We start from the raw sequence: 27997 nt of genomic DNA on the forward strand, positions 1-27997 counted from the left end.
GCGCACGATCGGTTCGATCGGATCGATCGATCGATCAGTCGGCCCTAGACCAGACTGCATTCCGAAAACCAGAATGACAACCATACAGACTGGCGGGCTACTCGCAGTGGCCTCCGATCGAACCACCACCAGCCAGTGACTGCGTTTTGATAAGACGGCGGAAAAAACCCCCGGCTCGGACACAAGCGTGGACAAAATGGTCCCAAAACGGGCATCTGGCGTTTGTTCGATGCCCCAGTGCGGCCGTATCTAAGCGGGCCCTTTAAGCGAACGGGCTCGTGGGTCGATTTAATTTGTTTATCTCTAATTAGCGGCCGTTTGTTGTACACCACGGTGTCTTTACATCGGTGCCTGACACACAGGGTTGTACCGGGCCGGGTATTTAAGGTATTTGCAGGAAAATGAAAGTTGTCTTTGCCGGAGCACCGTAAAAGCGGTGGGTATTTTCCTCGGGACGCTTCTACGATGGCCAGTATCGTTAGCGGTGGCAATCTGAATGCATTTTTTATGTCGCTTTACGTTAGAATGAAGTAACGCACTGTGCACTCCGGTCTTAAACTGTACAACATTATTTCCTGCTCGCGCGCATACCCTTTTGGTCGCGCGGCGTTGATGGAGCAACACTGAATTTAGCATCAGCTAACATAATAAACCGCATGTCTTATAGCACCACTGTACGGTTGGCTAATCTCCTATTTCCCCTCCCCAAAAGTTTTTTTTTAATTCTACGATTAGCACAGGGCACAGCCGAACAGGTTTTTAGGATTTGACCCACCAAGAATTCACATGCATATAATTCATCTCATTTAAATCCAGGCACCCGCCATTACCATTTCCAGCAATCCGGTTGCAATCGGTTCGGAATTGCACTGGTCAGTTCTGGACGGCGGAAAGACTAAATCCGGTTTCTGACCAGCGGTGAAATGGCTTGCTTGCAGCACCATCGGCGTAATAAATCGTCCGGCCGTAATTGCAATCGGTGAACCTAAAGTCCTAATTTGTCTGCCCATTAATCGTAGAATTGCAATCGTGCTGTAAGGATACCGCTGCGAACCTTTGATTGTATCGTGCGTTTTCTGGCGCCAATGATAAAGTGGGTTGGTGGTTTCGATTTATAGATAGGATGTTTGATAAGTTGTTTATTGTTATTTAAAGTATTGCGGTCAAGAATACAAGTTTTGCTGTTTGTTCACCGCATGATTTGTCTAGCGTTTGTTGTGTCAGTCATAGGTCAACAATTATAATTTCTATTCAGATTACTTAGCTTTACAGGTTTTTCCAGGGGTTCTCATAGTTGTCGGACACTTCTTTGACTCTTTCCTATTGGAAATGAACTTCATTAGTTGGAAATTGGACGCTATGGCACCGTTTCTAGACAGGCTACTGGGAAATTCCTATTTGATTTGTCACAACAAGGGTGATATAGAGTCCAATTCCCAATACATTAAGTTCATTTCACGTATGAAGGAGTCAATAAAGTTTACCAAAGCTATGAGTACTCTTGTAAAATCCTGTATGCTTTTCAGTTACTATAGTGTGATAAATAACTTTCAAATAAAAATAAGTTTGTTTTTACTTGATAATCGTGTAGACTAATGAGTTGATTTTACTCCATACAACTCTCCGGTATAGCTAGTAAAATGAGTAAAATGGTTAGTGCAGTAGATATAAGTGCAGTTTAAGGTGAAACAAATCTTTTTCCTCATGTACAAACTTTATTATCCGCGACAATTATGCTTTTTTATTGTATATGAGATCTGTATCATAATAGTATGACTCTTTCCCATCATAATTACCAATAAGACTGTGGCGTAATATACAGAAATAAATTATTTGTTGATGAACCTCTAAAGTATCTGAATGGTTTACATAAATATGACTGATTTTGACGTGTAGTGAGATCACCATCGAATCGTGTTTTCTAATAAATATTTGCTTCTAATGAGTTATTGAATAATTGCAAATAAGAAACACTTCTCTTATCTGTTGAAAACACTTGTTGTACTGTATCGTAAATGAAACCCTTAATAACGGTTATTACAGGCAAAAAAAAACGCATTCGCCTCGCAGGTGATCGATAATTTTTAATCACACTCCCAAGGCTCACTTCTTCTCTCCCTTCCTCTCATTCCGCCTTCCACAGTATACCGGGCCACAGCAGAGTGTAATGTGTGCAGCGTGAGCAACCAATCACTTCCCGGGCACGAAAACACATACTTGGCGGGCGTACTACGCACAACGCCGTAGCGATCGTACGATCACGCCGGCCCAAGTGTCCGCAGGAAATTGCAATAATTGATGAAATAAAATAAATATAGCATATTGCCACCAATTATTGAGTTGTATTGAGAGAGAACGAGAGAGAGAGAGGGAGAGGGTGACTTGTGGTGATGTAATGCGGAAAATGATGCCGTTTTATGAGCGGTGGACCAGATGGATGCGTCCCCAGATGGAAGTGCGAAAAGGAGAGAAAGGTTTATGGCACGATCGTTTCCCTCGTGACGATGGAAAGTTGGAACGCTAGGGAAATTTTATTTTTATTTGTATGTCATTTGTGTTTCGATCAGGTGCCATCATAAAGGCGAGAGAAAGCATGTGAGGAAAAATCAATGGAAAAAATTATTCATATCTGGCTTATGCAATGCTATTCTCGTTTCATTTTTCGTTTCATCTAAAGGACAGCACTAAACAAATATGCCCAAAATGACCCGTTTTTTTAAATGGCACAGTCGGCATTTTGGTCCAGATCGTGTTTGCATTCCTTTCACTGCCACTCCGAAAGACCGCCTCTACTTTCCATCTCGTTGATCTAAGATTGATTGCTCTTTAATTCTTTAAATATAACCCATCGCGGGACTTGCTGGTCGTAGCCAAAAACGGCACACGTTAAGTATAATGATTTTCAATACGCCTGAAACACGGCCCAAAAGCATCAACTCACGCGATGCTAATTACGATTTTCACTCAAAACAAATAAGTCCTAATCACCTTTTTTGGGGCAGCTATCGTGATATTGCATCTCCTCAGTTGTGCGTTTGAAATTGCGTTGCGATAGGATCAGCCATACATATATTTAGTCGCCCTCCCTGTTTTCCTCCAGCTTGGTTTGTTGGATGCTGATGGAGCGGATCGTTACTACGCTACTTTTCTGTATTTCTGTATCCTTTTCAAGGCAGAACCTCAAGGCGCGCGGGGCATTGATTCGCTTATTAACACCGACTTCAAATCACGACCTCACGCGTGATGGAATTTACCGCCGTCGCTGCCATTGAAGACCCACTTTGATGCCATTTGCGCTGGCTCATTTTCACTAAACAAACCACCTTTCCAGGGCAATGGGCAACGGTTGATGGCACTTGCATGCACACACACACACAGGCTCATGATTTGGGAAGATGGAAAAAAGCGTGTGACGCGGGTGTATTTTTCTCCTGCATCTCTTGCTGCTGCTGCTGCAGCAAGTCAATTAGACCGGGTAAGGGCAAGGATCTAAAAGCTTTCTATCAACCCCTTGTTGCTTCCCTGTGCGTAATCGATTTACGCAATCCACCCGGGTCCAGCACTCGCAGGCGCGGTAATGAGTCACGACCCCACCGAGAGTGTCCCGATGGAATTGAGCGACCCGGGGAGCGCAAAAGCAGGGCACAAAATGTCGATCGCGAGGGTGAAACGGGGCTAAATAGAGATGAATGGCGGAAGGTTTTCGTGCGCAACGGCCAAATTGTGGGTGTTTTTGGGAAGAGGAAGAGTTTGAGAAGAAAAAAAAAGGGCTTTGGAATGTTGTTGGAATGGAGTTTTCGTGTGAGAAATTATTCACGCTGAGAAAGGGATCGCTAAGCCGCTGGTGCAGGTGATTGTGATTTTTTAAAAAAGGCAATTCCTTCGTTCGATCATTTTTTTAAACGCGGTGCGTTTTTTCCCACGCAAATGTTGAATTCTTGGATTTATTTTTACACTTTTTATTTGAATCCGTTTCTTCGCTCGTTTTTTTAAACTTGTTTCCCATGAATTAATGATGATCTTTATGTATTTTTATTATATAATTTTATTTGATCATTATTTTGTACATTTACATACGTTGCATTACGCGCAAGAGTATAAGCAAATTTTTCCCGACATCGACGTTTGTGCTTTGTTTTTGAACCCAAACGGGCGACGCAAACGAGGAACACCTCATCGAAAAAGGGAGCGAAAAATTGCCTCGGAATGTTGTCCGACTGTAATGAGCGGTGTGGAATTCGGTGTGCCTTGACGGTATGAACCCTTCGATAAAGTTATTTCGCCGCACACAAAAGTCAGCGTTGGAAATGCAAGAAATGTAGTAAAAATAATTTGCTGTGCAATTTCATAAAGCTGGCAATTTGGAGGTCATCATTAGCTATAGCATTCGGGAAGAAAAATATCAATATAAAAAGGTTTTAATGATTTTTTACAATCCGTCAAGGGTTAACAGTGCCAGTCGGTGCTGTTTTTGGACGGTTTTCTTTCGAAATCTTTTAAACTCAAGGCGCACACGTGTCTACAGCATTGAGCTGCCCTTAAAAGAAATTGTGCAGAACCCTTCTTGGCCTTACGCGCGTTCGACCGTTCACTTACGTTTAATTAGTTAATTAACTCTTTATATAATCTTTCTCGGTGAGGTTTATTTTCTCTCAATGATGATCAAAAAAGGGTGGCCACTGTTTCCTGCTCGTGCCGAAATGGTCAATTTCAATGGAGCGGGCTGCACGAGTGCGGTGGCCACTTATGACGGGTGTTGTGATGGGACGCCATAAAAGGGGGATCCGCGGTGTTGGTAGTGGTATGGTAGAAAATAAGGCAGAATTTTATCAATTATGAGCAATTTTAATTAAAAAAAATGTAACAAATCAGATAATTGGTCGCAATGTTGTTTGACGCGGCATCTGATGGCAATATTAAGCAGATTGATGGTGTGATTGACATAAGAAATAATCATTGATGGCTTATGCTACTCTTATTTTAACTTATATTAATTGTTCGAGATGCACTCGCTTAACTATAAGATGACTTTAGTGAGCTTTCTTTTTGTGATATTAAATGCCAACAGAAATCTTGAATCTTGGTAAATCAGCAGCCATTTAAAGCAGCTTAGGAATGTGTTACACTGACCTCGGGATTACAAGCTTTCCCACACATTGCATGAAACTCTTGTCGTGTTCTATGCACACAGATCGTTTCTCCTATGCAAAACATTCCCAATCATAACACGCCAATCGCTAGCAGTCATCACGCATTGGTCAAGGGAAGGAAACAAGCAAAACGGGAACAAACAACTAGCGCAAATCGTAACACACCTGCCGCCAGGTTAACCGTCATCGCACGACCGTCCCGCGGACGTGTGTGTTTGCTTGTGTTTTTGTGGAATATTTATTGATCTCATTGCTTGAATCCTTGTCCTTCGCGTGTCAGTTGCATTTTGGCTGTTGGCAGCAAAAAATGGCCTTTAACTTAGGTTCCACCACTTCGTTCGTGCCGTTCGTGGCCTTTTCCAATTTGCTGGCTGGGGGGAGGTCATCCCAGTGGGGCAATAAATATTAATTTCCGATTGAACTTATCAACACGGGCGACACAACACAGCGATCGTTCCGAATGGCAGGTGACATTTTGCAGAACGGTAACGGGGTGAGCTTTGGACGGTGGATGGACTGTTCTTGTGCGTCCCCAAGGTGGAGTATTGCAAACGCTAATGAGCAATGTGGGTTGCCGTCTCCTGCTGGGATTTCATAGTTGCGGTCCCGCACAAATTACCCACATTTTCGATTTGCAGTACCACAAGACATGACACGTGAGCTCTGACTGGTAGGGATGGAGATGATTGGGCTCGCGCAGAACGCGGTGCAATTGCAGCGTAAAGGATGCGCTTTCAGGGTCATTCCCGCAGGGAGGGGAAAGGAGCGTAGTGCTGATGAGCGAATGAGTCGGGTAATTATGCACTGGTTGGATGGGTAATTATGAGATGAGATTATGCTCCATGCAAGGGCGGCCTTTTTGCACAAATTACCCACATAGGGTCTAGGTAATGGTGGAAAGGGTAAAATGGGAGGTTTTGGTGGGCGGATATCGGCTAGCTAATTGAATGGTTCCAGGAACAGCTTTTTGTGGTTGCATGGAAAGATTGATATTGGTAGTTTTGTTAAATAATTGTCCTATCCTAATTGACGGTAGACTAGTTTGAGAGTTTTTACGTGATTTCTTCATTTAGTCCTTCGAACCGGATGATTCGTGGCGATGCAAGGAAGAACTTGAATGCATGAAAGACAAGAAACACTAAAAATAACAAATTTCTTCTTTTGGTCCTTCGAACCGGATAGTTGTGAGAAGTAGAACTACCCTTATTCCTCTTACAGTAATAAAAGACTTATAACACATCATTACAACATAAAAAAACACACTTTGTGTCACCCTCTAAATCACCCCCTTCAGCTACAATTTGACATCATTTGTCCTAGGCGTGCGATTTATCTGTAATGAAGGTACTTAAGCGGGTGTGATTAAGTACACATTCAAGCCCAAGACCAATATACACTCCCATCTCCTGCCACCAACAGCCACCAACGCCACACATTATAGACCTTAGCCCGCTGCAGGACAACATATAAACTCCACACTCACAAAAGCACTAATTCTTCGCGCGGGTAATGATCGTGACAAAAACACGCGAGCCCTTTCACGTGGTACGCAGAATCTCCGCGAAAGGCTTCCGCATGCTCGGCCAGTGGAAGGCAAACCCCCGAGTGTCGTTTAAGGCACGTGTGTCTTCTCGCATGTACACACCGGTTGCTGGTCATCTAGCTTTCCACCGCGGAACCACCACGGCGATGTGTGTCAGTGCACCGTTCGGGTGAGCTGCGTCTTCTCCGGGCTGCAATTTATGCGCCTGCCGGGTGCAATTGCATTCACTACGCGTACGATATGATTAATGTACGCAGGCCCAACGCTTAGCTCGGGTGCTGTGTGCGAGCGGAAAAGCAACAGGGAAAACAAAGTACTGACGAGTTCTCCCCTTCCCAATTTCAACAGAGGAGGGGAAAGGATGTTTGATGCATTTCGTTGGAACAAAATGATGCATTTCACCGTGTGTGCGTGTGAGTGTGTAAGAGTACAGTGTGTTTTGTGTGGCTATTATTTCGCTTTGAATGGGCTACGTGTACGTAATTAGTTTAGCAGAGCAGAATGCATGCAGATAAATCAAATGTCGATTACATTTTGTAACAAGCCTGTATGCCATAACCATAGAGAAATGGTACGGTGTTAGAATGTATTCAAGTGACTGTTGTAGCCTGTGTGTAGCAAAGGAAAGTTTACGGTCGCTAATGGGCTGAGTACTTATTGGAAATCTTTTCTTTTACTTTCCAATTATTTTCTAATAGTGATAATGTTCAAACGGAGAAGATATTTTTTGTTTTATTATTATTACTATTATGTAACTTATATGAATATCGATTACGTTTTTACCCTTGTTTCCATTTCAATTTTTTGTATAAATATTTCTAGTTTTACTGATGATACTGCCATCTTTAACATTATTATCTTTTCATAAAAATATTTCAGTATTTTTTCATTCAATTCAAGTGTCATTTGTTTATTGATCTAGCTAATTATTTATTTTATTTTATTTTAACAGCCATGAAGTTCAACTACTTAACTTTATAAAAACACGCAATTAGGAACAATAATGTGGTGTAGAGATTTAACAACATTTATCGGTAATATGTTAGTTCTAAGTACAATTATTGCAGTGTTCCACCTAACAACATAAGCGTATTAGGTCCAAAGCTCGTATGGATGCAAGTCTAATTTTCGTATATGAGTTATCTAAGTTATTAGGATATATTTAAGCTCTTTTCATATATTTAAGCCTTCCAGCTCTTGCCTTTCCGGTGATTTTTTTTATTTATAACATTTCTAATTTAGCATGCATCGAGTTTAACATCAAAATACTCATTCACTTTCATACTTCCAGCTAGGTAAACCCATAGCAATGCGTCAGGCTCGTGCAAGCCTTCTGTTCTTTGCCATTCGACTAAATCGACACCAGCAAACACCTGCTAGTTAAAAATACACCACGCTCTTGTGATTACAAAACTCTGCGTATCGCGCCGCGCGCTGTTACACATTTCGCGAACGCAGGTGTATGCATAGGCGCACTTTACGATACGGTTGTGCCAGCCCGTTTTTTATTTACTATGCAATTGAATGCAAATCCGCCGAATCACTGCCGCAATGATTTACGGCCAAACTAGCCGAACGACGGCCGCATGCATGCATCGAGCCAAAGTAGTAGCAGAGCTGCCTGACAGTCGATTAGAGCAAAACGCACCAAAGCAGGCGGTGAAGGCATGTTGCATTGCTTCTGCAAACCGGGAGACGGCCCCGGTGTTTTGTTTGACGAGCATGAAAAGGTACAATTTGTTTCCCACCAACATACTATAAACAAAAAAACTCCTCCTTTCCATACGTTGCAGTGTGTGTGTTTAGTTCTTGCATGAAGGCAGTAAATAGAGAAGAAAATGATTCACGATGCAGGGCGAATGTTTAAACACAGCCTCTGCAGGTTTAATTTAATAGTGCTGCACGCACTGGTGGAAGTTCGTTTGGCCTGTTTCTAATTTCCTCCCAGTGAGGCTACTTTATTTGTGTATTGAAATGCCAGTAGGAAGCTGGTTGAGTCAATGCAGAAAACGGTTTGCAGAAAGATCACTATAAAACATTCAATAAGGTGCCATGCTTCCCCGTCCAAAGTGGAGATAAATCTAACGGGAAACTAGCAAGAAACCAAAAAACGCATGATAATATTTTACCTTTACGCTTCCTCGACAGTTATCGTCTACCATCGTGAGCGTGTCTAGTGTTTTTTTCTTTCCCCATTTACCCTCAAAACCATTGCCTAACAAAGCGGCCATGTTGCCGTGAGTGCGTTTAATCAGATAGCAATCTGCGCTGTGCCAACACTCCCGTACACCTGCCGAAGCTCACAATGCACAATCCACAGTGGGTAAAGAATGGACTTTGACGCAGCATTACTGCGCGTACCTTCTCGAGTGGGGGAGAGCAGTGTGAGTGCGAAAAATATGCTTTTCATACTAGCGATTTTGTTAACGATCTCATAAATACACCTCGTTTCCTAAGCCTTCGACAAAAAAGCAGGCTCACAAGTTTTGCTTATCGAACCCGATCAGGTCGCTACATAATAAGAGTGTTCTTCTGCATCAATCTACCTTCACAGGTTTGTACCAGCAGCCCGATCGCGGCTTGATCGCGTGACGATCGATTAAAATAAGCTGCACAAAAATACAGAAAAGACGCAGGATGAGTCTCATGCACGCTGTAAACGGCTGTAACCGTTCTTTACGACTGGGTCAAAAGGCCACCCAGATCGGTGTCCTGTATTTATGTGAACGCTTCTTCTTTTTTTTATCGTCGCTTAAAGGGATGTAATTGATTATTATCGTTAAATGATGATAGTTGTTGACGTGCGGAGGGAGGGATGTTTTGTTTTTGTTTTTTCACGCAAATGTACTTTCACGGCCTCTATGATGAGGGTTTAAATGGATTTTATCCCATTATGGGGGAGCTTTTTTTCAATGAAAAACCAAACTGATGCGTGCCTGTTTGCAACCTTCGTCCTCGAAAATTATAGCTAAAAATCATATAAAAAAGCTTCCCCTTCGAATAATTGAAAGCCCATTTGCGACTGCAGCTGAAAGGCGTTTATTATAAATGGCCACCCCGAAAGACACCCCAGACACCTTTAGTCAGGTGTGCTAATAATTTGTAGTCATCAGCAACGTATGATTTTGAAGCATCACGCTTGTGTCTGGTTAACCTTCTCCTTTGGCTGCTGCCTGATCGTACATCATAAAAATGTATCGGTTGAGGGTTGCGTGTTGTCAGCATGGATAGTCCATCAGCACCCTTTAAACGCACTCCCTTTGGAAAGGCTATTGCCAGCAGTGCAAACCGAATGCATTCCTGTACGATTGAACAGTTGCAAAGCTGCCACCTAAACTCCCTGGCTCTAGCTCCATTCGATTTGTGATCATTTGCTCTCAGGAAACGAAGAGCTCACGGGGGCTGCGAGCGCGATAAAGTCTTTCACTTCGTTAATGAGAAGTGTCAGTGCGTGGACGAAAGGGTGCCCGACAGTGGTTGGCAGGGGCACCGCACCATCGTCGTCGTCGTCGTCGGGTCATAACATACATTTTCGTTTAAGAAAGATTAATAGCTGCACTAATCCCGGTGCCGTATTTCCGCCCGGTGACACAGTGTGGTGCACCGCTGCTGCAGTTTCTGTTTTCTGCTGCATCACTGCAGCGAACGTGGTGAATGTGGATTGATTGTTCGGGATGTTTTGTACCTCCCCCCCGCCCCCTAAGATGGGAAGGTTATAGAAAAAGGAGACTGTGTGCGTAATGCAAACACGTGCCCCGAGAACAATGCACTTCGGTCGGTCGGTGATTGACCTGGAGCGGGCTGGAATTAGTAGATTAGTCGCTCGGCTTCGAACCAGAGGGAAACGAATGTCTATTACGTGATGGAAAGGGGACGGAGCCTATTTTTTGTGATGATAAAAGAAAGGAGCACTCACTAGCGAGGGCAGGGAGTTTTTCATTGTAGCGGGAGGTTAATTAGATATAAGAGCATATCTGAAGAATAAGAGACATTTTTAAATAAAAGGGTTTTTAGTTTGAAGTTTGAAAAAAATATTGTTCAGATTTTTTTATCGCGTTACCTGGAAACAATCGTCAATTTGCAAAACGGAAGCAAAACACGCATTAACAAAATATTCTAATATTCTGATATTAACGGGTGTGACGCGAGAGACAGAGTAAGAGGGATTGAGAGAGAGAGAGAGAGAGAGAGAGAGAGAGAAAGAGGGAAAAACAAAAGGTCAGTAGCTAATCGAATATCAAGCTTATCATTGCGCCAATAATGATTTGTAGAATGGAACATATGGTGCCGTGACCAGGATACTTCAAGATGAGATATTTCGAACTTAGTTATTTGCGGGCGAGTTAAAAGTGCTTCGTATGTATTATCCATTGAATTCAGTGAAATTCAAATTTCGTGTTAAAGCGTTTCACGACTAGTGCTTTAACAAAACTTTTTCGAAATAAATTGTATGTTAAAAGACGTAAAACATCTCAAAAATCTTTTGTTTTTGTTCAGGAGCAACGGTTCAAAACTGCCACATTTTTGAATCAAGGGTCTTTTCATATAATATATAAATATTTTTATCTTTCTTACAAAGCTTACTTTGTTTGATTTTTATCCGATCTTTGTCTGATCTTTATCTAATCTTTGTATGATCATAAAATGGTTGCTCAAAGGTAATTCTCGTTTAATTTCATGTTTTAATCCTAGCTTAGAACTGTTTATTTGAGTTTTTATTGATTCATTTACACAAACACACAAACTCACAAACTCTTCTAGGATTTTTAATAATATTCTTATTATAATAATTATTCTTATGACATCAATGCTCTACTTGTAGAAATGTTCTAGCTTATGTTGATTATTCAACTTCGTTAAGGAGGGATTTTAATATGTTTTTACTTTGCATCACATGCATTCTTTTCAATAATTCGGCGGTTAAGCATCAAGCTTTGTACCAACATATTTTCTTGGTTTCTTTCTTACTTCCCCAAACAAATCATACACGCGTTATTTAGAAAATTCGATGAATATATCATTGCCTCCAGTAACAAGTATATAACGAAAAAATCTTCAAAAATGCATGAAATTTTATCGATATTAAGAAAGGAAAACAAAACGAAATCAGAAATACTGTTATTATAACCATTCCATACTGTTTTGTTTCATTGCTTGTTTCCTCTTTGACAATGCATTTATTTCTTGGTGAAAGGACTTTACCAGGTCCATATTAATTAATATTTTTTCAACTTCAGGCAGTTTTACCTTTTCCATACTTCCCATGGTTTAGTTTATTATTTCTTTTTCTGTTTCTGTGACAGCAATTGTCTTTACGCAATTTAGACTGCCATTCGCTATTATATTCACCTGTCAAATGAAAAATTGGCCATTATTCGATTATTTTCTTTCGTACGTGCCTTTCAGCTAAAGTGCAATTTAAGTTTTGGTTTATTTGTGACGTTGTTTTGAGTGTAATATTGCTCGTGGGAATTGATGCGGCATCGCACGGAAAACCGCAATTAAGGCTGGACAAAAACTGCCCGCTCTTCCTTGTCCGGCGGCTGACAGGACTTTGTTGCTTTGTTTTCACTTTCCGTGACCGAAAAAAAGTGAAAGAATGCGAAAAAGCGAAATTCGTGGTGCAAGTGCATCCGAGGGGCGCGTCTGCGATTGTCCGGCAAGTGAGTTTGTGTCCTGTACGGTCCCTGCCCTCCCCTAGATCTGTCGCTGGGTGAATGTTTGTGCCCTTGTAATTGAGTTAAGCCCTTTCTCAAAAATCACCCTTGCTCGATGCAGTAGACAACGCAAAACTGGTGGCAGGCGCGGCTTCGGGCACTGTTGTTCGGTTGTCGGTCAGCTGCCGCCAGCAGACAGAGCCCAAAATGTTGCTAAACACCTTTCACCCGGGTGGTCAGGTTCGGACGGTGGGTCATTGTGTTTTTTGGTTGTTGCTGCAATGTTGTAGCGGTTGAGGGAGATCGATTTACTTACCACGAGCGCTTTAACAAAATGCGGGCCCATATGAGTTGTTGGAGGGTGTCAAGATAAAAACGCAGCTCCATGTTTAACAAGCCGTTTCTGGGGGTTTGCTTTGTTTTGCTCTGTATTTTATCAGTAAGCGGCTCGGAAATACGTACACCGATATTATTACGAAATGTAGGGAATGTGCCCGTGTGTGTAAGTGGGCCTTCTGATTGACCGATCGCACTGGGGTATAGTGTGGAAAGAAAAGGGGCTCGAATTAAGCCAGGAAATGTTGCACCAAAAGTTTGAGCTTGCGCGTTCATCGGCCCAGATAGGGGTGGGCAAATCTGGGGTATAATTTATTGTGCAGCGAGACCTTGCACGAAATTACTACCACTCGGTAACGATTCGTAATGGGTTTGTGCTCCTTGCAGCAGGGGGATAATTTATTTTCTCAGCTGTTTGGGTCGCTCCACCACCACGTATCAGGTTCGGTAGCTTGTACTGATAAGCTCGAATTAAACAGGTTGTTTGTAAAGAAGGAGGAGGCGCTTATGAGCTCATAATTACATGCATTGTTTTTAATGAAGTTTGTACATACAAAAATAAGGATTTTTAAAATAAATTCGTGCCATAATTATACTGAAATATTTTCATTTGTATTTGTTCAATGTGAAGGAATGAAAAGTCATACATTCATTAATGAATTATAGTTTCAGCCTTTAACAGTTTTAAATTGAGTAAGAAGAATTTCAATTATTGTTATATTTTTTTAAGTTGACAAATTCTATCTCAAATGGTAATAAATAATTCAAAATCTACATTTTATTGACCAGTTTGCTAGCAAAATGGCTTAATTTGTGGCTTAATAATACATTTACGAGTTACTGAATTGTGATTGCCCAATATAAAGCAAGGAGCTACGTTCTCCTAATCGATTAATTAAAACAAAAGGTTATTGCTCACCACACTGAGCCATTAACCAACTTATACCAAAACTATTTAATCGTTTTCCAATGTGCCTATTTTTTCCAATGGGAGTGGCATATTTTAGGCAATAAGAATCAAATAAATATAATAGAATAATTAATGTAACCGTTTATAGCTTGTGAATGTATAATATACAATATTGATCCTACGTATAGGAAATAAAAATATTGGAAAATGTATCTAGGATATTGTTGAAATCGTTAAACTATAAATCCTGCCAATAATTGATTGAGCTTTTGAAGATAATTGAACTTCTGAATTAGTTTTTGGTGTTCAATTATTTTAAATTCTTCATTTCATTTTTGGTATTTTTTGCGCAAGTAACATTTTGCATACATGAATTAAAATTATTTGCTAGACTGAAGCTAAAAAACGAGCCCAAATACCCGATTCGCATATAAAAATAAAATAGTCCACTCTTTTCAACACATAAAATCCATTGAATTTTAAGGAGCCATTATGCCAGGAAAAATGAAAAATAAAAACCACATTACAATAACGCTCTATCCCTCGCCTTATCATCATCTTAACGAGCCCATCGATTCCCATCGATTCAGCTAGTAATATGCACCTAACCAACCTGCTTCCTGCAAGCCGTTCACACACTCCGCGTGCACTACTGACCGCAACAGCCGTGTAACAAGTGGCTGCTTCAAAATCGCTCCGGCAAAAACAAATCGACAGCATAAACCGATCGTTTCATCGTCTCCGGCTTTGTCTCCCCCCCCCCCTTGCAGTGCAATTTCAATTGCAGCATTCCGAACGGCAGCGAACAGATACGGATACGGGGTGGTTTTTGCGCCCTAAACAACAAAACGGACCAAGCACACGCGCGCGGCCACCGTTTAGAGCCGAACGGGACGACGAAAGCGTCGCAGGAAATGCGCAAAAGGTTGACCACCAAGTGGTGGCCTTTCACGATCCGGGGGCGCACCGACTAATGTAGCCCTTCGCCTACGTCAAAATCATCATCATCATCGTCGTCGTCGTCGTTGTTGCGCTGTATCGACGAATGCATTGTAATTGCAAACAACTCTGTTACAGTTTTGCAGATCTCGTGCGACGGAATTATGGTTTGTGTTACCTCGCCAAAACGGAAGGACCCAGCACCTATCGGGCAGCACCATCGCCCGAACGAAAGATCGTTTAAATTCATTACCATAATCGAAACGTAAAGCTCACGCGAATGTCAAGATCTAATGTTTTTGTTGCGGTTTTGTGCAGATTGATGCCGTTATGCCGCTCGCTATACCCCGGTACATTCAAAGGCTCGCCAGTGCTACGGATCAAAGCCACATTCAAATTGCCACTCGCTTTTATTGCTTCGCTCGCTTCCCTTCTTCGCAAAAAGGGGTTTCCGCATTGCCGCGGCCGCAATTTTCCGTCCGGCAAGTTGGCAAGCACCGCCGGTCAGCACAACCATAAACCATCCCACCACCTACCTGGGCTGGTGGCGCCTAATAGTCACCTTCCGCCACGCGTGTCGACCGGGCGGGCAAAAGCGAGACGGAGAAAAGGTTGAACGTATTAGATTCCCTTTCCGAAAGCGACGGCAAGCCACAGCAGCAGCAGCAGCAAGTGACTTATTGTTTCTAAGCCGTTAGCCCAATGGAATGCCCAGTTTCCACGCAGTGCATTTTCCTCCAGCCTGCTATTTGACTTTGACACTTCCGCATTGTGCTACATTACTGAACGGTTTGTGTGTGTGTGAGTACGCGCGAGCGATTTTGCGAAATACGCACGGGGAACGATCTTTATCATACACCCAGACAGGGGGAAAAGGAAATGAGTGGTAGCGTTTAATGGTAGGACGCTGCAAATTGATATCCTTTCGTTGTGTGGGCGAGGAAAAGTTCACTGCTAATGGCGAACGTAAGGAAAAGGAAAACGGTGCGCTATAGGAAGGAAGGAAGTGAAGTGAAGCCTATAAAACAGGGATGGTTTGCTGATTTGCATTAGGCGAAAGGGAAGGAGATTGAATTTCAGGTTAATGCGATTGCAATTGGCTTTAATCGGTGGACTTTGGCCGGGGTTAGTTGATGGAAAAAAGGGAAGTTTATTGGTTGGATAAATTGCGCCGTGATGGAAGTGTGAGGAAAGAAATTTCTTATGCCAATTCTCTATTTTTATGACATAAATTTGTACATATTGAAGGCTTAATATTAATAAAAAATATAACGAAGTCCCTTGTCAAAACAATCTTCATTTTTAAACATTTTTCAGAAAATGATTAAAAGTGTTATTTGATCTTTTTTTCTACATTCTCACTTCTTTGTTCCATTTTTACGCACGTCCATCAATCGATTATGCATCGTCGCGATTCACTTCACTCCAAAGTAGCTCATCTTCAGTGGCTCTCTTCTCACCCCAAAGTGGCTCAAGCACAATGTCACGATCATTGAATCAATTAACCACCGGTTCGCATCGTGCTTTATGCTCGTTCATGATCGCTTGAGTACTTTTCGATCGTTATACATCTTTGCCACGCTATTGCTATTGCCACGATGGTCAACTTACGCGCTGGACACCCCGCTTCGCGTTCGCTTCGGTGTGGTTTTTTGTGTAAAAACAACCACCACCTCAGGTTCAGCTGCGCTGCTGCTGTGCTTGATGACTTAATTAAGCCGACAGCTGTGCACCACTTATCGGAACCGATGAAGGATTTATTATATCACTTTTTGGGTCGCTCGTTTAATTACCTGAAAGTAAACAGAAGAGGAAGAAGTTGTAGCTATTAACATACATGCGGTCATCGTTCGATGAGCTATCGGGGGGTGTCTGATTTGTGTTGTTGGTTAACAAAATGGAACTGATGAAGTGGAATAAGATCTTAAGCTTTTGTCAATTTATGGCTGGCCTTTTATCACACAGTGGTTAAAAGGTTTAAAGGTTAATTTTGGTCATTAAAGGTTAATTTTGTGTTGCTAATAAGATTAAATTTAGTTATTATAGTGATAGGGTAACAGTTTTTAAACTAAACATATATCAATTTTCATCATATTTCATACAGGATTAAATGTGTTTGAACATGTTTTACTTTCACTCCATTTATCACAGCCCAGTTTTTCCATCTTTCACTACCTGTTTTGATATCTGGTAAACATTCTTTTCGAATTTCTGTGTTGATTAATTTTCATCGCCACCAACATCGATCAGCTCGTTCCAAAGACTTGGAACTATAATGCACCACCAGTGTGTGTGTGTGTGTATTTTCCCCTCTCAAAAGTTGTTATTTTTTCCCCATATTTCTACGCCTGTCACAATGGCAGCGATGAGAATGATTAATGATTGTCTGGTGCGCATTTCTGTTAGCCGCGGTACGCGTGTGCCAGGAACGTGCCTCCATTTCCCTACCGTAGGTCCAAGCAGCAAAGACCTCTTGAACCAGGATGATACCCCGATTCCGGCGTAAGCGATGACTCCGTCCTGTTAACCTTCAACTTTTTCTGTCTTTGAAAGTTTCTCATTTTTCATATCGCTGCCCTGTCGGGTTTAACAATGGAGGGTTACACTGTCGACCTCTTTTTGTTATCTGTTTGACAGTGGAAAATCAAAATACAAATCCATCAAGGTACAGAAGCTGCGCTACCTATTGTGATCGCCGTTTTGGGAAGCTTCTTTGTGTAGGTAGCTTGTGTTCATGGGTTGTAACATTATTGCAAATTTCTAGAAAAGGATCGCAAAATTCAGGTGTGCGAGTGTGGTTTATTGTTTATTACATAAAGGCATAAAAATGAGGCATATATTGCACTCAGAGATTTGTTTCTTTTTTTTTCGATTATTTAACGCAATAATCCAACTAAATTTTTTTTTATATTTCCCTTCCGTAGTATTGAAGAATTAATTTGTTTGTGTTGTTTATGACGTTTAAACTAAATCGCACATTAAAATACGTCGTTGAATCAATCACATACCCTAATTACGACAAAACACACCTTCAAACTGCTGAACACTGGAATGAAAGACTTCAACGTTCGCACAGGCGAGGAACCGCTTGAAAAAGGGGGACAAACATTAGTCGCCGTAAACCAAAGCCGATCAATCAACGTTACCGTCTGACGTGTAGCCCTTTTTCAAACGAAAGCGAAAACGATAAAAAAATGAGCGCAACAAGTCCATTTTAATCCTGCCGTCTCACATGATCCACCGAAAACAGCACACGATAAATCCCCGTACCCAGACCCAGGGCCAGCTATTCCAAACGGCAGTTTGCAGTTTCGCTTGTTTGCACGTTAGGGGCATAAGACCACGGGCACAAAATAAAGCCAACAGACATTAATTAAACATTCAACCCTTGGAGGGTAAAAAAGAGTGCTCCATAAGAGCTCCTCTTATGTGTGTTTGTGTGTGGGAGGATGCGGTGCAAAGTTTGTAAAAAGGCAAAGAAAGTGTCACCGCGAATTGTCGATCGGTGTGTAGATTGTGGAGTGTTGTTCGCCCTACTGAGCTGATCGCGCCAGAGCAATTGCTGCACACTGAATGCGATCATTTTTCAACATCTAGATCGGAATAGTGATCAACATAGCATCTTGATGAAGATCTTGAGCGATGTTGTTGCCCTGGTTTAACTACACATTCTGTCTCTCGCTCTCTCTCTGTGTCTCGTTGTATGTCTGCAAAATAAACCAGCGTCAAGGATCTCCAGTTCGGTGGAGCCAGTTCCAGTCCGCCTTCCTCCCTACACCACAACGCAAGTGAAATGCTCCAGTTTGTGCTTGTGCGTGTGTGTGTGTGCATGTTTTTGTGCCACTCGCTACAATTGAAATTCATTGATACTTGCACAGCTGGTTTCACTGTTTTTAAGGCATTTGCGGGACCGTCCAGGAATTGAGTGCGGAGCAAAAGTGAAGTTATGCAACGAAACGCGTCTCGGCAGCACGAAACGAAACCGTCGGCGGGGAGGAGATAAATTATGAACGGAAAAACGCGGTGACACACACACACACACACACACCCCGCCGCATGATGTCGGGGCCAGTGGGTAAGTGTGGCTGGAGGCCAACACAGTTGGCGTACTTGGCTGGCCCAAAAATTCAACCCCGGCAAGACTGACACTGGTGCAGGGGGATGGAGTGGGAAGCAGGGCGAGAAATAGAGCTATCCTATACACCCGTGGCCAGTGTTAGCAGCACCAAACCAGTCCAGGCTCGATCGATCGAAACAGGTCTTTCGGCCGGTAAACTGCGGCACACGGTAACGCGGTAGACTCGCGCTAAGAAGCGGACCAAGATGCAAAGAAACATAACAAATTCACATTTCTTTCTCTCGAGGGCACACACACACTGGGCTGGTTGGATTTGCCAGTGACGACGATGGCGACGTTTTGCGTGTTACGATCGCTCGCGCAACTGGTGGACCCAGTGTGTCGGAAACGGGTGGCAAAGTGCGAAGGAAATTGGCTGAAGAAAATCGGTTGTCATCTAGCACAGTGTCACTTTTTGCGTGCGGAGGGAGGAGGGTGACGAAAAATTACGATAAATTGCGAACGCTCAAGCTGGGCTCGGATAAAATGCAGCCAGTTGCAAAAGTGCAAGCGAATGGTGGGCTTAGTGGAAAAGTGACCCATATTTCTGTGTGAGCGAAGGTTGATTCAAGCTAGACTTGAGGGTTGGAAGTGAGAGTGTGTTTTTAAGTAAAATTATTATGTAATTAAACGGTTAAAATTATCGATAAAACAGATCAATAAACAGCTTCAAAGTTATAATATTAACCAAGTAGGATTTACAAGAAATTTTAAATACCCATTATTCGAATTATCATATTGTCTTCCAAACAACCTGTTCTATCTTCGATACCGATCATCTCGCGATCGTTATAAATTCCCACAACAAAATCTCGCCTTATCATCCACCACTCGATCCCGCTTTCCCGCTCATTTAAATCACCAAATCTTATCGCTTGCAACGAAACACCCCATAGAACGACTTAATCGATCAGTAGGCGCGAGCAGGCTGATCAACACATTAAAAAATGCTCATCGAACCCGCTTCGTGATGTGCCGCGCACCACAGCCTGCCCACAGCCTGTATGTAAATTATGCGGATGCTTCATTCATCTGTTTCAATCATCGCCGTCATCAGCGCCGCGAACTAGTCGCCGTACCTTGCCGCTGGAAGATCCACCCAGGTGGCAAAAGGTGTTGATGATTCCACCAAAAGAAGGCGAGAAAAAACGCACAGTTTCGTTGTGGGGGGGCTTTTACCATCTTTGCGGTGCTCACACCTAGCAGACACAGCAGACCCGGGCGAAGACGATCCCGCCTCGGTTCGGTGTTTATCCGTCTGTTTTTTTTTATATTTTATTTTATTTCTGCGTACACACATTTGGTTCGTATGGGGATGGTGGTTGGAAGCACACAAATAAGAGTCCACCACAGAAGTCTCTTCAACACGACCCGAAGATCACTTTTATGGGTGGCGTCTGCGCGCATGTTCACGCTTGCATATGGTTGTGGCGGGGCAGAGCTTGCCATTGGTGAGGTCCACCGGCACGCGAACGTCTTTTGGGGGGACACAGGTTTATGTGTGTGAAGATGGCGAGCGCTTTATCTTGCCGCGCTGCACGCGCACTGAAGATGACACCCGATGCCAGGCGTGTGAACTTTTTTTTTTCTTATACTCTCTCGCTTTTGCTTTTGCCACTTTTTTATGCGCCCTCCTTGTATGTGTGTGTGTACCGTGTTTGTTTTCGGTGGCGTTGACAATCTTGTTTTCGGGAGGCATTATTTATTTACTGCTTTTTCTCTGTCTCGCTTTTTACACAACATTTGTTAAGTGGGGTGGCTTTTCAGCGATCGGATTATGTTGAATAATTCATTATCGTGCTGGTTCATTAGTCATGCGATTAGGCCGAAATGAATGCGTGGATTAATATGAAAGCTCAATAGAGATGAGCAATTATTAAGGTATTTTTTATCAGGTGTGAAAGCTACAATTCAGTAGATGAAATGTTGCTGACAATTTTGAATTTTGAAATTTTTATTTTTGAGTGAGAAAGCTTAGCTGTGTTTTTTTATATGTCAACATTGTTGCAATTTATCTATTCGATAATTTTGATTTTAAATTTGAATGTTTATTTTTTGCATAAAATAGATAATGAATCAAGCAAAAGTAAACATTTCTCCTTGGCGGACTCTCTGAGCGCCTGATGGTATGCAATTCAAGGTTGTTCTTACGTTGTTGTTTTATTGACTTTCCTTTTATCATCAATTTACTTTCATTTTATCACTCATTTACTATATACTAGTCAATATCTTATTGTAAAAGTAATTGAGAGCAAAGCTTAATGTGGTAAAGGAGTCGTGCAATGGAAAATGTTTGTTACCTCCTTTTGTCTAGATTTGGTTGCAATCAAAATCATTTGGATTTGTAATATTAATAATGTAATATTAATAAATTTATTTAATATTCTTTTGAACAGATAAATAGTAGCAAAAATGATATTCTATGTATAAAACAATTAGATGTTTCAACTAGTGTATCTGGAGTCCAAAAATGATGTATTGCATTGTGAAGATCAGCTCAAAGTCTCCCCTTTTGTAAACATTCTAGTAATATGAATATTTGTTGCTGCTGTTGTTGATTCGTTTCTTGTACGAAAAGTGTTATTGAATAAAGACCTGCACTTCTCATATAAAAATTTAAGAATACTCATAAAATATAATATTACTAAAGGTACTTGCTAAAACTAACTTGAACTGAACATAACATATTTGCACCTGGTACTTGGCGGCTACTATTTTCTCTGGCACTTAGCGCAGAGATTTCTTGCAACCGACAAATTGCCGCGGTACCAGCGTCAACCAGCAGCAAGCACAGCATCGCAGCCTATGACAAACGGCCGGACATTAGCGCCATCATAAAAAGCACATACATCTTGCTCTGGCACTCTTGCAGCCTGCACTTTCTGCCGCGACCATGACGCGACCGTTCGACCGACCGACTGCATAATAATGTACTGCGCTTCGGGAGGCATAACCAGACCTCCCGTTCCCTCCCGTTCCCTCCTCTTCCCACAAACACACATTCACTGCTGACACATATTTTCGTGCGCTCACGATCGACGGCAACCGAAAGCAAAACTGGGGAACCGAAGAAAGAATTAAGACGAAATAAAGATACTAATAATATTGACCATGCTCTGCCCACGATGATCCGACCTGGGATAAGAGACGGCTAAGAGGGATGAAGCCAACGGGACTCGGCAGACACAGGCTCACACGCGCGTGCAGGACAACAGTTCCTCAGGCGCGGGATAGTAGTACCTGCAGCCGCGAGCACGTTGCCGCTTATGAAAGGCGACCAATGGTGCTTTGTGCGAGAATGCGGGGAAATATATGAACACCGCTGGTGGTAATTTCTTTTCTCCCATTACATAACCTCCCACACGGTCCCACAGGCAGGGACAAAAAGTGGTTCAATTTTGCGACCACCACAGCAGGGCCCGCGTGTCCACCAGCCCGTGAGATAGATATGTGTATTTACCTTTTTTTTTGCACAAAGGCACCGTACTGCCGGGCTAAATGACCTCCTGCTATGCTTTTTTGTCGTTGTTGGTGGTGGTAGTGGCCACGAATGGTCGGTCAAGAGGCAAAACGGGAACCAAGGTGCAGCAGCAAAGCGTCTAGCTTTCGGAGGTTTGCTTGCGTTGAAGCTCCCTCTGTCTCTCACTCTCTATCTTGCCCCTTTTTTCTTGGGTCCTTCATCGGCGCAGAAACAATGGCATTCTTTGAAAGTGAGTTAATTTTTAGCGATCACTTTTTCCACCTTGTGTCCCCTTCCCCCTCGATTGGGTGCAATTTTATTTGCGTCCCCAATCCCTCGCGGTGCTGGGTGAATTTGCCTTCTTTCTCTTCGTGAGCTAAGACGGTGCTGCCATGGTGATTGGAGGGCGCTTTTTGCATCACCGTGGTGGGGAATGTCCGTCAAAGGTTCGGACTGTGCGGGAGTATGCCGGTTGGGAGGCTGGCTGTTTTTTTTTCTTCTTCGTCCTTTTTAGAGCGGGATCTAGCTTAAGCTGGTTGAATAATTGAACTGTTCCGTTTTGAATGCGCTTGTGTGCTTGAAAGGCTCGTGATGTCCCGCTGAGTGGTTTCGGTGAATTTTTGATAGGCTCGTGGTTTTGAATGGACCACTTTCATTCTTGTCTCTTGCGGAAACGAGCCTTTTGGTACCGAACGTTTGATAGTATTACATTAACTGAATTAAAATTCGCAGCGTTGTATAAAATAGGGAATATTATGCAATCACTACTGTGAAGCTGCAATGATCAGCAAATGGTTTTAATGATATTTGGGAACAGCATTCTTTGATTTCTGAAGTATCAGTACTCACTAAGGTCAACTCAATAAGGTCTTCCGTGAAGATTTAACTCAATCTTAATCATACATTACATACGTTAAGAATACCATTCACACACGTATAAAATTTACATATTTAGATAACAAGAAACAAAACTCGTCTGCAAACGAACGAAAAGCTAACAAGATGATGTTATATTTCGAAGACCTGATATTTAGATTTATTGTTTACTCGGATTATTTATTGCAGTAGTTTCCGCTTCATTTTACCTTCAAGACCTCAATTTGGGCCTCTAAGGTACCAATTTTTGGCTGTAGGTCAATCGGCGGTTTTATTCGACGCTTAACTGTGTTTCAGAAATTATGTGTTTAAAAACTGTTTACTTTTCCGTATCGAACCGACAGAATCAGTGATTTTATAGTTATAATTAAAGTTAATTTTTCCATTTCCAGTTGAATTTTTAAATAATAATTTGAATAAGATATGAAAAATTCTAAAACTCCATCAGATTGAACTAAATAAAAATGCAAAATTTTTACTTTTGTTTCCACAACATAAACATTTTCAACTATTTTCTAAAATACCGAGTGAATTGCGGCAACGACTGCACCTTGTGTAAAAGTTATAAACAATGTAATTAATATGGATTCAAACAATTTATTATGGTTGTTATATTAATGTACATTTTTTTAAAACTATAAGTTTCATCAGAATAGGAATGCCAAAGTGAGAGAAAAATGCCTTCAGCATATCCTTTTTATTTATAATTATGATCTTACTTACTTAATTAATTACTTACTTACTTACTTAAATCAAATTCGTATAATCTTCTATTTCTTCTTTAGCACATCAACCGTTGTCGGTCAAGGGCTACCTCTACCACAAGTGGGCTTGACTTTTAGTGGCTTATCGATTACAAGTAGCAGGATAGTCCGTCCTACGTATGGGGACACGATCCATATGGGGCTTTAATCCGTGACGGGCACGTTTTAAAGTCGTTCGAGTTGATGACTGTCCCACGAGACCGGAATATAATATTTATAACATCGTTTGATAACCAAGATCGATAAGTGAATGTATAATTGATACGTGTGCGAAACACGTGTCCGAATCATTCTATACTTGAGGTCCAAAATCTCCCACAATTAGACACCTTGCTCCGCTCGTGCAAGGTATAACGATTTACCAGGTTCATGTTCCATTTTTCCCTTACCCAAGTCCAGCAGTCCAGGAATGTTTGCGCCACTTTTATGTATTTTCCCACAAAACAAATCTAAAAAAAGACACACACACATACACAAGAATTACGAAAGAAAGTGAAAGCATTGCAAAACGCGAAACCTCTGCAACATCTTTTCGCTCCGCCGTTGCAATGGAGCTCTTTTGCTCTCCATGCTGTAGCCCTAATTCGCTTTCGCTTGCAATCGCGATTGAGCGTGCGCGCGTGATTCTAGCCGTGCAGAACACTTTCCTTCTGGGTGGGTGGGCTGGGAGAAAAGCGGTGGAGAAAGACAGGACAAGGGAACTGCAATTTATTGTTATGCAAATCGTAGCGCGACCACTTTCGCACCTTTCCGTGGTCTCTGTGCCTTTTACTCGTGTGCACGTCGAGTCTCTTTCTCGTTGTTTTCACCCCAAGCGAGGCCACGTCCAGTGCACGTCGATCGCAATCGATGTATGCAGGCCGGGTACCGGCCGGTCCGATGCCGCGAGGCCGCTTTCGTGCTTCGTGGCGACCAGCGGTGTCATAAAGCATCACACATGCCCATAAATATAAGGCACCCTTTGCGGTGTAGCTTGCCCTCAGTCTGGTTCGTACGGAAAGGAAACTCCGAGCCACCGGCACGACATCAAATTAATCAGATCGTTTATTACGTAATGCGTCCCTGAACGGGACGGTAAAGGGGAGGGGAGACAATTTGTGGGAGGCACACACTCACGTGTGCAAGAAAAGTGGGGTGTTGAAATTACGGGATGCATTAGGGAAGCCTAACTGGTTGCGCTCGTCGGTGTGCGCAAGTGCATCATGGCGCACCAAAATAGAAACGGCGCAGAACACGGAAACACGGGCGCCTTTGCTGTGCTCCAACCCGGCTCCAAATCGAGTGGTGGCTGGCGCAGGCGTTACAAATATGGTGCTGGGAATAAATCTCCACTTGTGGTCCAGTTGTGGTTTGGAGAGGGAGAGAGAGGGTGCCCAGACGACGGTGTAAAAGACATCTTGAAACACACAAAAGAAACTCGGCATGCGCATGCCATGTTTTTGATGCTGGTGTGGAATAATACACATGGCCGCGAGGTGGAATTCTAAGCAATTGAACTTTACGCACAAGGAAAGTGATCAAATTATCGCCTCACTTTGCGTGTGGCTTTACGCAATATGAACAATATCGCAACGTGAAGGACACCTTGCAACCTTTTGAGGCCACATACACACAATGTCGCAATGTCGCTCCATATCACTCTCTTATCTATGGCGCAATATGCTCTATCCGTCTGACTCACCCATCAACTCCCGATGGCCATTGATGCTTCTCTCCCTCCCAAAACCATTCAAATGCTTATCATACGCAGTGTTTGCTTTATTTCGATACACACTTCCGCTAGCCGAGGCAGGCTCTCTCCCAGCAGCCTGCTGGACATCACTCTATCGCGTCATGATTGATGGATTCAACTTCTTCTCGGTTCCCACTGTTATCCCTATCGATTGCACAGCTGCCACGAGCAGAGCGAACACTGGTCGTACGCCTGCCCACCGCTCAGCATCGTGCAGGTGTCGGTGAGCGATTGCTGCCGCTTGGTACAGCCCCGACTGATCACGCGCCGATTGTTCACTGTAAGCAGAGGTCAATGGTATGAGTGGTACGCCTGTCCACAGACGCAGTGCGTCAACACCCTTACCGAAGCGTTCCGTCGTGTAGCAGACGTAGACCGGCAGTGGTAGTTGCCGCGGTGAGCGAAGATCCTCCTCCAGCTCATCCATCAGCGCATCCTTGGTGGCCCGGGCGGCCATCGTAAAGATGGAGGTCGAGCGGGCACCGAAGCAAGGACAGCAGCCGGCAGGACAGCTCGGCGTGCTGGTGGTCGGTACGGGCGTCGTTGGAGTCGTTGGACTCGGCGTCATAGTCGTTGTGGTTGGGGTCGGCGTAGAGGTTGTTGGGTACGGAGAGGTTGGCAGGGTAGGTCCACACGTTGGACAGGTTGTTTCGGGAACGGTGGGCGTCACCACCGGTGTGGAGGTGGTTGGGTACGGGGAAGTAGGCAGCGTAGGTCCACACGTTGGGCAGGTTGTTTCGGGAACGGTGGGTGTCACCATCGGTGTGGAGGTGGTTGGGAACGGGGAGGTAGGTAGGGTTGGGGCACACGTTGGGCACGTGGTTTCGGGCGTTGGCGTTGTGGGCATTGGCGTTGTTGGGAGCGTCGGAGCACAGGTCGGGCACGTGGTGTCCGGCGTCGATGTCGTCGGGAGTGGGGTGGTGGGCAGGGTTGGGGCGCAGGTTGGACACGTGGTGTCGGGTGTGGAAGTCGTCAGCTGCGGGGTGGTTGGTAGCGTCGGTTCCGGTGCACACGTCGGACAGGTGGTGTCCGTGGGCAGGGGCGTGGTGTAGTCAATGTCACCGCAAACGACGGGAATCTCTTGCTGCAGCTCACAGTCATCGCACTGATAGCACACCAATTGCGTGTGAACTAAAAGCAAGCGCACGGATATCTGGTTTTAATGTCGCGATCTTCAGAATTGGAGGTCCTGCTACGTTACCTGTTCCCAGAAATAGCACCAATAGGGCTCCTAGCGTCACAATTCTAATCATTTTTGGGCCACAATATTGCACGCACTGAAGCACTAAACAAACTGATTCAAACTGATGCTCATCTTCCCGCAAGACACTAGGTTTTGTAGCGTTTGTCTTGTCTTATCGGGCTGGAATAGATAATGCTGGACACTCATCAAGGGACGATTTCTTCATCGTATGTAAATTATCGATAAGCGGGACCGACTATCATCTTCTCCCGGCCTGCCTCTTATTGCCTAAATTTCGTCGAATTTCTTGAATGGATCCGGTGATTCCTCACTTGTCTGAGATAATGTCCAAAGCTGGAGTTGGCGGGGATTTTTCTGGGACAAATCGATCGATCCAAAACACTTTGATGGATAAGACAGTTCCGGTCAACACATCCACATTGTCTAATTGGAGGTCTTAAAGACTTGGAGGACTCCAAGTACATGTGAGTGACAGGATTAGGCATTAATTACGCCTTTTAATGTACCATAACTTCAGCACCCTTTCCAAATTCAATTAGCAGATCATCTTCGCTAATGATCTTTGCCGGTGACCCGGTGTACAGCAATGTTGGGCAAAAATATCGATCACTTTCACCTACCGAGCACGGGCCCGGAGACCGACCAATTATAAAATACTTTACCCTCTGCGTCAGCTGATCTTTCATGTGCACGGGCTCTGGATCTGGCTTGGCCTGTCGTTCGCAAGACAGACAGTCACCGGGACATGGCAGATTACCGCATCCACCACGCTGTGTGTGTGTGTGTGAGGTGCAGCGGGAAATTCAATTATCGTTCATTTCTAAAGTACCACGTGATAAATTACCGTTTCCTGACATCCACGTTGCTGTGCTGTGCTGTCGGGAACGTCGAGCTCCCAATCCGGGCTCTCTGTTCTCTCCGGTTCCGCGATTACCATCCGTTTCCATTTGTCCATTCCCACTCGCAGGCACCGCTTTTCCTCAGCTCACCCAGTGCATGACAACTGATTACAATTGCTGAAAGTCCATTACCTTGACGCCCAGCCCACGGGGCCGTCGGCTGACAGTACTACGGCGCTCCAGTTCGAGTGCCGCCTTCGCCGGGCGAATTACGATCATAATGTTCCGGCTGATTCCGGCGGTGCGACAACCACCATCGCACAGACGGCAGGGCAGGGCAAGTAGGTGCAGCTTTAGGGGAGGCGGTAGTAGTAGGACTACCGTAGGAGACTGGGAGCCGACCCTTATTCATCTGTCGACTATCAGCCGTACCAGATGCGGCGGCGGAAGTGCTGATGTTGGCGGGATAA

The 27997-nt window shown here is 43.5% G+C and overlaps 2 protein-coding genes and 1 long non-coding RNA gene across 6 annotated transcripts in view; all 3 read right to left on the bottom strand.

Moving 5' to 3' along the window:
- LOC1277459 (mucin-2) overlaps positions 1–27997 on the bottom strand; it is a 138158-nt gene that overhangs the window by 41499 nt on the left and 68662 nt on the right. The window lies entirely within an intron of this gene.
- LOC133394015 (uncharacterized) overlaps positions 14402–27997 on the bottom strand; it is a 35520-nt gene continuing 21924 nt past the window's right edge. The window contains exon 3 of the long non-coding RNA XR_009766569.1: positions 14402–16328. This is a non-coding gene — a long non-coding RNA (uncharacterized LOC133394015). The remainder of the gene's footprint in view (positions 16329–27997) is intronic.
- On the bottom strand, positions 25490–26798 carry LOC133393726 (mucin-2-like). Its single transcript, XM_061659837.1, has 3 exons — positions 26686–26798; positions 25830–26615; positions 25490–25762 (listed from the first exon to the last, which is right to left on the bottom strand). Exons 1-3 carry the CDS (start codon positions 26735–26737, stop codon positions 25629–25631), a joined length of 972 nt encoding a protein of 323 aa, XP_061515821.1. The 5' UTR covers positions 26738–26798; the 3' UTR covers positions 25490–25628.

The sequence above is a fragment of the Anopheles gambiae genome, chromosome 3 (assembly GCF_943734735.2).
Source record: "Anopheles gambiae chromosome 3, idAnoGambNW_F1_1, whole genome shotgun sequence".
In the NCBI taxonomy this organism is placed as follows: domain Eukaryota; kingdom Metazoa; phylum Arthropoda; class Insecta; order Diptera; family Culicidae; genus Anopheles; species Anopheles gambiae.

Excerpts from the sequence above, each read along its gene's own strand:
- LOC133393726 (XM_061659837.1), bottom strand. The coding sequence starts at position 26,737 with ATGATTAGAATTGTGACGCTAGGAGCCCTATTGGTGCTATTTCTGGGA. Across the intron at positions 26,616-26,685 it reads GGTGCTATTTCTGGGAACAG|TTCACACGCAATTGGTGTGC; the intron begins GTAACGTAGCAG and ends GCTTGCTTTTAG. Across the intron at positions 25,763-25,829 it reads CTACACGACGGAACGCTTCG|TGAACAATCGGCGCGTGATC; the intron begins GTAAGGGTGTTG and ends CTCTGCTTACAG.